Below are 10384 nucleotides of genomic sequence, written 5' to 3' on the forward strand. Positions count from 1 at the left end.
CCATGAACGCACCGTCACTCTCCGGCCGCACTACTGATTGCGCGATTACAAAAAGGTGCGCGCTTGAGTTCCTAGTGTCGGGGCTGGTACGCTGGCGTGTGGGCGCCTTTCTCGTGAGTAACGTTTCCAACTTGTGTTATTTTAAAGCTATTTGTTTGTGCACTGGTATAGTTTGAACTGTTTGGTTAGGGGTTTTTGTGGTGTTTGCTGGGCTGATGCTGCTCCTTGTGCTCCTTCTGTCGGCCTAAGGTAAACGTGTCCGTCATACAGCCTAGGTTCAGCTATTTGACAGTGAACTGATGTTTTTCTATGTATTTCAGCTATGTCCACGCTGCTCAATTTAAGCTCCGAATTTGCCAAACAAACGAATTTTACCGACAAATAATCCTGTAACTCAAAGCACTACAGCACCTTAGCTGGTTTATGGGGGATTTGTTTGCGTTTGTTTCCTATTTTTCTTTTGTTTGAGTTGGTTTATTAACATTTAGTTTGTTTTTGTGAATATTTTCTATTTGGTTTAAATTCCCCATTTACTTTAGCTATGTTTTAAGTGTTTGGTTTTTGGTTATGGGAGGGTTATGTTTTAAGCAGCTTTAATAAAATTGAACTACAATGTAAAATAAAAGAAATTTATATTTTTACTACCTCCTGCTTTGGTTCCTTTCGTTACCAGACTTACCTCGGGCATTGGGTTTGTTTAAATGGGGAACCCCTAGCCTAGCCCCGTGGTTACACTTATGATGTGTTTTCTTCTTCCTCAAACATTTCTCCTTGTTGGCTACATTATAGGCCATCTGAAAAGGTTTCTTATCAGCCATTGTTGCTGATTCCTCTTTGAATTGAATACAAAATAAAGAGATCGCGAGCGTTTGTTTACTTCTGAGCTCCACCAATCACAGCACAGGGGCGGGACCAGAGTCCGCTTGTGCAGCTGACACGGGATTTGCTTCTTCCGACGACTCAAACCCGGCCATATGTGTCTTATCCAGCTGGCAGAAATCTTTAGCTTATGTTAAAACGATTTTATTTAAAGTCAAAGTTAAGCTTTTGTTTCAGTCGTTTATAATTGGTCCGTGTTTTTTGACAGGCGCTTCACAGACCTTTCGCTTTGTCAGGACTCGTGGACTTGTGCTACAACGCTGTAAGATTTGACCATAACAGTTATAGTTAGTGATGATTTAATGCAGTTTTTTATGCTTAATCCTGTTCTGATCTACACCATGCACACGTAACGAGTGGTTTGCATTAATGTTTGTTTTAGCAGGCTTCAACTCCTGGATTTCTGACATGGAGGTCTTCCCGCAGCTCCATCTAGTGGTCACCCTGTGCATGTCCCTGTGCTTACTGTGGGGAGTTCTGTCAATGCCAGACCCCAATTACAGAGATGCCCTCATACGAATTGAGGCGTCCATGCAGACAGGGGGTCAGGTGGTGTTGGACGAGGACGAGAAACGCCTTAACTCCCGGCTCTTACAAATGAAGAAGAAAGAGTTGATGAGAGCTGACTTTCCACCTGCCATGCACTTCTTCAAAGCCAGAGACCTTATCAAGGAAAGTCCCCTCTTCAGTCTGCTGCAAAAAGTGCCTAAAGGTATGCTCAGTTTTCGAGGGGAAGTGCAACTTTCATGTTCCTATTTTAAGTCTGCGCCATAAATTTACCCGCAGTGGCTTTAAATGTCACTGCACCTGCTCGCGAGGCATTTGGAAAAGGGAAAATTGCAGCTGTTCTATAAAGTATACACTTAAAAGCCTTTAAAACTATGCTAAAATCCCACAAATGGGGAACATGGTAAGATGTAATTGGAGTTACACAGGTTCCATGGTGTTTTCCTACAACAGTATATTGAATGGAGCTGTACATTGTCTGAATATTGTGCTCTTAGGTGCAGACCTTCACGTGCATGACCTCGCCATGGTGGATGTAGATTGGCTGGTGAAGAATGTGACATACAGACCTTACCTCTACATGTGTTTTACTAACAGCCAGTCCATACGCTTCATCTTCTCTTCTCAATGGCCCAAACTATTGCCATACTGTTCCCCTTGGGTTCTGCTGGAAAAGCTCAGGGCCACGACCAACACAACTGAGCTAGATGACAGGTAATACGATTATCTCCCTATCATGGCTCGAATGGTGGGGCTCACAAGTTTTTTCTAATTTTCGATGTGTTAGACATACATTTACCTCATGAAGTTACTCAAGTACTTAAGTAAATGTAATGAATACATAAATGATTAGGTCAGGGCGTCTACAAGGCTACATTGTGTGGTTTCCCAGTCTGTAGGGGTCAGTATAGTGGTCAAAGGAGGCAACAGTAGTGGATGGAGATTTTGTAGTTCACCCCATTTTTAAAACCTCTGAAGAATATAATATAATTTCACATTTAATCTCTACCTGAACCAAGCACATTTTCTCCAGTTTGGCATCACCCAAATCTAAAAGCTTCTTGAAAAAAGCGTCAATAGAGACGGAAACGCACTGGAAAAGCAACAATAATGCAGTAAAGATACGACAAAAAAGCAACCGACAAAAGCAATGAAAAAGCATAAAAAAAGCAACAAAAAACTGAAAAAGCAATGGCCAAAAAAAACCCAGCAAAAAATGACAAAGTGGCAAAGAAGTTTAAAAAAAAAGTGATAAACACAAAAAAAAGCTACGAAAAAAGCACAACAAAACATGTGTTCAATATTACTTATTATTCACAAATCAATAATTTTCTTTCTTAAATGTATTTGTCACAGCATTAAGAGGAACTTAACCATCTTCACTGACTTGGACCCAGATGTGGTATACCCGACCCAGGATGTAATTTGGGGCCGATTTGAGCAGGCCTTCCTTGCAGTGTTGGGTCTGGTCTCATATGCTCCAGTCTTCACAGATTACTATTACCAAGGCCTCCTTGAGTTTTACAAGGACAACGTCATGTACTTGGAAGTGCGGGCGCTACTCCCAGAGGTACAAGTTAGTTGAAGGTGATAAATATGTTGGTGGTGTGGTCGTGTGCATTATGTACTAATGATTATCTTAACATGTTCTTTTCAGGTTTATGAGCTGGATGGCAGTACGCACAACAAGACTTGGGCTCTAAAAACTTACCAGGAAGTCACGAAACAGTTCACTGCAGATCATCCCGACTTTTTTGGAGCTAGACTCATTTTCACCGTTCACAGGTAATTTATGGTTTGTTCCTACACTGACCGCCTTGCTAAAGCTGATACAGTATTATTTAATAGGGGAGTGAATTCGACCGTGATGGGCAGCGTTGTAGAGGAGGCCATGGAGTTGAAGAGAGAGTTTCCAGATTTTATGGCAGGCTTTGACCTGGTGAGAATCAGTCATTTGTTGTTCAGTTTGCGTTCATGTATTTATGTAAATACGATGATGTGTTACATATAGGTGGGTCAGGAGGACCAGGGAAGACCTCTGTGGTATTTCCGAAAGGAACTGTCTCTCCCATCAGACAGAGGGCTGCAGCTTCCTTTCTATTTCCATGCTGGAGAAACTAGTATGTCTTTATATATATTTTTTTTTAACATAATAAAGGCAACAGAAATGGACACAGTGCTTATGTTCTACCTTCTTCGCGTGTATAGATTTGCAGGGCTCAGAGGTGGACCAGAACATACTGGATGCTCTGCTCTTCAACACATCGCGCCTTGGGCATGGCTTTGCTCTGCTACGCCATCCCCTGGCCAAGGAGTTGTCCAAGAAAAGAGGAGTCGCTTTGGAAATCTGCCCCATCTCCAACCAGGTACATCATTTTAAAATTGCGAACCTAAATTATACCTTATTTTTTGGATCAAATAAATTATAGATGTCAAACCAGTTAAGTCCATGGCTGAAACGCACCCTTACACTGCCATTCGTTCATGAAGAAATATCACATTTACAAACCATAACCTGATTTGCTTCTGAATAAAGTGAGAGTGCTGTATGTCTTGTTTAGGTTATGAAGCTGATAGATGACTTAAGAAACCACCCTGGTGCTGCACTGATGGCAGAAGACCACCCTCTGGTCATTGGCTCCGATGATCCACCCATGTTTGGTTCCTCCGGTCTGTCCTATGACTTTTACCAAGCATTCGTGGGATTTGGGGGCTTGAGGTCTGACATTGGCACACTCAAAGAACTAGCGATGAACTCCATCAGGTGAGATTAATATAAAGTGGAGGCGTCATACATAATTGCAGCATGTAAACCTACTTTTGGGCACTTCAGCTGAGTTATTTTACAGCCTGGCATCCACAATGATATCCCTCTATGTTTTATACACGGGGAAATCAGTCTGGGCAGGGCAGGATCGTTTGTGGTCACATGTTGTACGTGAGCAGCGTCACTCTAATGCGGAAGTCCCCTCGATAACAAGAGCTGAGAGCTTTTTTCAGTCCTGTTCGAATACTAACACAGAACCGCTAGTAACGCTGCCAATGGTTATCTCCACTTCCTGTTTTCCTTGCGTGTGCTCTGCCCTGTAAATGTAGTTGATGCCGACTCTGACCAGACTCAATCGTACGTATATTAAAATAATGGACCGCCCTGCGCGCGCATGTTCACAGAAAAGGAAGTGACGGCTCCTGAGTTACAGGTGTACTGAGGGAGCATAGTTGATAAAAATGTCTGCTCAGAAAGCAATGTTTAATATTTGATTGTACATACCGGTAATTTCTGACATTATCCATGTTTTGTCTTCCAGGTATAGCTCATTAACTGCACAGGATCAAGAAAAAGCCTTGGCTATGTGGCAAAAAAGCTGGGACAAGTTTATCTCCGAAAATAAATATTAATAATTGTTTCAGCAATCAGAAGGAAAGCAAAACAATTAAGCACAATTTGAAATGTGTGTAAATGTGTTTTAATATTGTAAATGCGAAGGGGCCTTATGCATATTGTGGCACCAAAAGTCGATTTTGAGCCATTTAATTAATCTGTAAACACAGCCTGACTTCAAGGATAGTCTGATGGCAGGCAAATTCAATGTTGTTGTGAATAACTGCACTTTACACTTTGGATGTTTTTGCACACTTGAAATACTATTAGGATATTTTTAATGGTTTCTTCTTGTGCAAAAAAAAGCTGTGTGGAATAATGTTATGAGAAGTTGTCGGCTTAATGCTGTACAAACAACAATAAATGCAGATGGAGACTGGTTTATTTTCTGTTTGTCTTTGATCATACGCATCGAATGCAGTGCGGCGTCATCTTCTTTATCGGCTGCAAGTGTTGAACTGGGAGAAAAATCTTTCAGTGACTGCGCCTCTTGCTATATCTGGTTTCCTAACAATGCAAAAAAGAAACGCTTTAAAGTGAATGTACAGAATATGTAAAAAATACATTTTGTCTTACAGTTGTCTCCTCGTCTCTGCTAACACTAGGTTGGTGCTGTCCAGGTGTTTCCTCATTTGCTTGTTGAGTTTTGCCTGTTGCCTCTCGATGAGCGTTGCAGCACGAGCTGAGTCTATGCGGATGCGGTCGTAGTAAAGCTCCTCATTTCTCTCACTCAGTTTTTGACTCTATGGTTAAAAACATTGTCTGTGGTCATTAATTCAGCTTATGTGCAACTGGTGAATGTCTTTATTCCTTTACCTCTTTTTCTTCTATTTGATCTTTCTGAAATTCTTTGAGCTTAAAGGTCTCTCTCCTTTCTAAATCCGCAATGCTTTGAGGGGAGTCGTCTTTAGTCACTGGACCATCCATGAAATCTAAAACCTCGATCTTACTGAATTCTTGACGCTGTTTTTCTTCTGCCTTTGATGCAGGTAAATAGATGTTATTTACAAATGTATAATTTTATTAATACAAGAAAAGTAAACAGGCAAAATACAAGTTTGGTTGAATTTGAATTAACTCCAGCTCTTGCAGACTATATTCAAATTTGGTTCAAGAACTGCGGTTAACAGGTGAGAGATGATGCAGATATGAAGATGTGAGAATCACGACACATACCGATGTGATAATTGTGTGTTTTTAAAGCCTTTAAAGCCTCAAGTGCTTTTCCACCAAATATCAAAATCAGATTGTACTGAGCAGGATGTTTTACCATGGCAAGATTGTAATCTTTCGTTGCAATGACAGTCGCTTTTCTGTTCTCCATCTCAAGGTTTTGCAGCTCCAGATCTGTATTGTTGACTTCCACCATCAATTTGTGATCATTCTGATCTGAAAATATGTTCTAATGAATGTAAAGTGAGAATATTGACAATAAAAAGGCTTTGTTGTACCTTCCATCTTCTGCCGGTGTCTTTCTCTGTCATGTTCTGCTTGTTGTTGTATGAGCCAGTCTCTCAGCTGCTCCCTCTGCCTCTGTTGTCGGTCCTTACTGTTAGGATCTTCTCCCGCAAGACCAGGAATCATCATCTGGGCCTCCTCAGGACTCATATTTTTATAGCGTTCAGAGTCATTCAGGTCAAACTCTCTCCGACCTGGCGGCTGTTGGTACTGCTGCCTGAACCTGACAATGTCTTGAGCTGTTTCACGCTGCTGCTTATGTTGGCGATTGGTCAGAATACTGGCGACCTTACTGAAATTAAGCCTTTCTGCATCTGTGGAAAATTCAAACTCAAGTTTATTTATATGAACATGCAGAGAGGCTACAAGGCAAGTTGTCAAGTAGGTCTATTGTTTCTTACATGGAAATAGTATGAAGTACCTTCAGAGTTAACATCTCAGAGGCTCTTTTTGTTTTATGGTAAATGGTAAATGGACTCAACTTATATCGCGCTTTTCTACCTTTATCAGGCACAAAGCCTGGAGGATGAGGATAGAAGGATGTATGTGATGTCATAAAGCTCCACAGTGAGTGACACAATTTGTTTGAGTGCCAATATTGGGTTATTACCGTAAGTTATTATTAAATGATTTGAGTTTGCCAAACAGTCCAGAAGGTTGAGAGTTCTGTTTAGAATGAAAAGAACGCATACCTGCTCTGTAACAGATCTGTCAACGGCCCTCTCATCAGACCTGACTCTACTATACTTTTTCTGGGCATCACCAGTTCATCTACATTGAGATGCTGCTGCATGCAAACATTAGTCCTTCTTGAATGCAAATGTTTTATCAGAAAGCGTCTCGCGCATTGGCCGCGTGACACACGCAACTCTCCGCAGAGTAGCTTTAACTCCATTCATTTTTTCCATCCATCCATTTTCTTCCGCTTTATCCGGGGCCGGATCGCGGGGGCAGCAGTCTCAGCAGAGATGCCCAGACTTCCCAATCCACACACACCTCCTGAGGCGACACCAGGCCAGCTCAGAGACATAGTCCCACCACCGTGTCCTGGGTCTTCCACGAGGCCTTGTCCCACTAGGACATGCCTGGAACACCTCCCGCGGGAGGCGACCAGGAGGCATCCGGAACAGATGCCCGAGCCACCTCAGCTGGCTCCTTTCGATGTGAAGGAGCAGCGACTCTACTCCGAGCTCCTCTCGGGTAACTGAGCTCCTCACCCGATTTCGAAGGGTGCGAAGGAAACTCATTTCGGCCGCTTGTATTCGCGATCTTGTCCTTTCGGTCACCCAAATCTCATGACCATAGGTGAGGGTGGGAACGTAGATCGATCGGTAAATCGAGAGCTTTGCCTCCCGACTCAGCTCCCTCTTCACCACGACAGACCGATACAGCGACCGCATCACTGCTGACGCCGCACCGATCCGTCTATCGATCTCACGCTCCATCCATCTCTCACTCGTGAACAAGACCCCGAGATACTTGAACTCCTCCACTTGAGGTAAGGACTCCCCACCGACCTGTAGAGGGGAAGCCACCTTTTTCCAGTGGAGAACCATGGCCTCGGATTTGGAGGTGAAGCTATCTAAACTGTGTGTTTGACGTATAAGTTATAAGTTTTAATTTTTAGCATTTTTGCTACATAAGGCATTTCTGCATGCGCAATGTATAGACAATGTATATAAAATGCACATAAAACAGTCATTGTACATGAATACAATACTCAAATAACTTAATTTTAGTACAATTAAACCATTTTTTTTTTTTTTACCTGAATAAGAAGAAGACGTATGTATGTTTCTTTATTGAATGCATAAGCCCTAAAATGCAATACATTCTAATAGACACATTTTCAAATATATCAAAGACTGAACATTTTCAGCGTTTCATTTTATTTTAGTGGTGAAATATTGTTTTACTTTGCATCAATTTTGAAGTTTCTGTAAGAATAATAATTAAAAAAATTCTTACTTAAAGAGACTAGATGCAAGTTGGACATTTTATGCTCCCTACTGCCACCTCAGGTCTTACGTGTAACTGCAACCTCTATATTAAGCTCGTGCATGACGGCACTTCGGACCCAACATTTTGACTGACAGTGCAGGATTTTAGAGGCAGTTGTGGTGAATAGGTCTGGGCTCATTCTATCTTGAGAAAATGTTAGGTTAAAAAAAAACATTTGTGGTGATAAAGGGTTAAATTGTGTGATAGTCTACAGTTGATTTTGTCTACACTCAAGTCTGCACATTATGATGGACGACACTCACCGCTTTCCTTTTGCATTTCCTTTTCGACTTCTTCTTTTAACTTCTTTTCCTTCAGCTGCAAATCTAACGCTTCTTTGTCAACCTGTGAGAGAGCCGACAGTCACACGTATCCATATTATATGATATATTACAGTGTCATAATGAGCAAGCGTTTGTTAACTTACCCCTATGGTCCGCACTTTGTGGTTAAAAATCCTCTCGCGCCTTTCAGTCTCTCTGATTCCACGGTTCTGAAGTTTTACCGAAGTCGCACGGTCTAGCAACAATTCTCCGTTAAACATTTTGACTTTTATTAAGTTCCCGGTATCAGTATGAACTTAAAATAGCTACTATTCTTCTCTTTTTGGGTTGCAATTAGAGAATGTGCCGACAAAATCAAACAAATGGTTGCTAGGTGACGGACGCTTTACGTACGGTCAGAACTAAATAAGGTGCAAGAACCCTTTTCTTTTCAAGTCGCAAGGAAGTTCATTCAGAAGATGTGTGTTTTACGATCCCGTTCCCCAAGGCATCCGATATTATGCGTTTTGACGGTGACACTATGTTGATGCCAATTGACTTGTAGACCTACAGTAAACAGCGGTTTTTCAAAAGATCACCTCATTTTCTCGTCCTCTTCAAACGCACCACTAAATGCTACTAACGCAAGCTCTTGTTTTCCAGTAGATGGCGCCCATGGGTTTATTATGATAATAATAACACACGCTTTCTCCACCCAGCCTTCTCTATGATCATGGTCTAGTTGTGTGGTTCTCATTACATTTCACACCAAGTACCAACTTAAAATTGAATCTAACCAAATTATAACTAAATATAACCTAACTCAATAGTGAATTCATAAATTACACTTCAACCCGAGGTTCCATTTCCACATTAACCTCTTACCCAGTGCATTTTCTCCAGTTCGGCTTTACCCAAATCTAAAAGCTTCTGAACTGGAGAGAAATAGTGAAATGCCTCATTTCAAAGCTAAAGCCTAGAACTGCTTGTAACTTTTTTCTTGTTGTCACATTGTCATTTATTATGTCACATTTTGGTGTCTTTTGTGTTGCTTTTTTTTTTGGACACGTTTTTGTCATTTTTCTGTCGCCCTTTAGTCAATTTCATGTTTTATTATTGTTGCTTCTCTGCCACGTTTTGTTGCTCCTTTGTTGTCGCGTTTTTATCCTCGCTTTCGTTGCTATTTTGACGCGTTTTTGTGAAGAACCTTTGAGATTTGAGTGATGCCAAAATGGAGAAAATGTGCTCCGTTCAGGTACAACATATAATATGGTCAATTTGAAACACCAATACAATCAATGTAATAGGCGTTGTTCATATACATACACAATACTGTTTTTTAGAACACAATTTACCAGCATAATCATCCAAATAAATAACTTACAAGATACCACAAATACAAACAGTGATGGATTATTATATGGATTCTGTACTTTTCTAAAAATATTTTTTAAACTGTTTTCAGTTTTAAAGGCACTATGTTAAAATTGAATGTAAAACTGCAACCAAATAATTGTGTCCCCTGAAAAACCCAAATAACAGCTTGGGCACCGAATATTGTCATATTTGTGTGTTCAATCAATCAATCAATCAATCAATTTTTATTAATATAGCGCTTTTCATACATTTCATGTAACACAAAGTGCTTTACACATTTAAAAACATTCTCTCACACCCACGTCCTCCCACAAATACAAACACACTGTCGCATTCATACTCTCCCCACCCAATGATGTGTCTCACCACACAATGATGTGTCTCACCACACAAACTCAAGGTGTGTTGTTACTAGCAATAGAATAGTGGCGGAATAATCGAAGAGAAAAAAACTGATAGAAAAAAAAAGCACATAAACAAAGCAAGCGTTTTTTTCAGCAATGAAGCCAGAACCATT

At 40.9% G+C, this 10384-nt stretch overlaps 2 protein-coding genes across 2 annotated transcripts; one reads left to right on the top strand and one right to left on the bottom strand.

Annotated features, from left to right (window-relative positions):
* Window positions 1-1104: 1104 nt before the first annotated feature.
* Window positions 1105-5002, top strand: ada2a (adenosine deaminase 2a). The gene is made up of 10 exons (XM_079568296.1): window positions 1105-1141; window positions 1265-1591; window positions 1884-2100; window positions 2743-2956; window positions 3044-3171; window positions 3235-3325; window positions 3398-3506; window positions 3595-3752; window positions 3948-4150; window positions 4695-5002. The coding sequence occupies exons 2-10, from the start codon at window positions 1288-1290 to the stop codon at window positions 4783-4785; spliced, it is 1515 nt and encodes a 504-aa protein (XP_079424422.1). The 5' UTR covers window positions 1105-1141; window positions 1265-1287; the 3' UTR covers window positions 4786-5002.
* Window positions 5003-5154: 152 nt separating this feature from the next.
* On the bottom strand, window positions 5155-8858 carry ribc2 (RIB43A domain with coiled-coils 2). The gene is made up of 7 exons (XM_079568304.1): window positions 8655-8858; window positions 8491-8572; window positions 6220-6540; window positions 6039-6157; window positions 5585-5746; window positions 5345-5511; window positions 5155-5275 (listed from the first exon to the last, which is right to left on the bottom strand). Exons 1-7 carry the CDS (start codon window positions 8769-8771, stop codon window positions 5206-5208), a joined length of 1038 nt encoding a protein of 345 aa, XP_079424430.1. The 5' UTR covers window positions 8772-8858; the 3' UTR covers window positions 5155-5205.
* Window positions 8859-10384: the final 1526 nt, after the last annotated feature.

The sequence above is a fragment of the Gobius niger genome (assembly GCF_951799975.1).
Source record: "Gobius niger genome assembly, chromosome: 12".
Taxonomy (NCBI): Eukaryota; Metazoa; Chordata; class Actinopteri; order Gobiiformes; family Gobiidae; genus Gobius; species Gobius niger.

Bases quoted from the DNA above. Each gene is read 5' to 3' on its own strand.
- ada2a (XM_079568296.1), top strand. From the start codon at position 1,288: ATGGAGGTCTTCCCGCAGCTCCATCTAGTGGTCACCCTGTGCATGTCC. The intron at 3,507-3,594 runs GTATGTCTTTAT...TCGCGTGTATAG, and splicing joins TTTCCATGCTGGAGAAACTA to ATTTGCAGGGCTCAGAGGTG. The intron at 3,753-3,947 runs GTACATCATTTT...TGTCTTGTTTAG, and splicing joins TCTGCCCCATCTCCAACCAG to GTTATGAAGCTGATAGATGA.
- ribc2 (XM_079568304.1), bottom strand. From the start codon at position 8,771: ATGTTTAACGGAGAATTGTTGCTAGACCGTGCGACTTCGGTAAAACTT. The intron at 5,747-6,038 runs GTAAAACATCCT...CCTGCATCAAAG, and splicing joins AAGATTACAATCTTGCCATG to GCAGAAGAAAAACAGCGTCA. The intron at 5,276-5,344 runs GTAAGACAAAAT...TTGCATTGTTAG, and splicing joins GCAGAGACGAGGAGACAACT to GAAACCAGATATAGCAAGAG.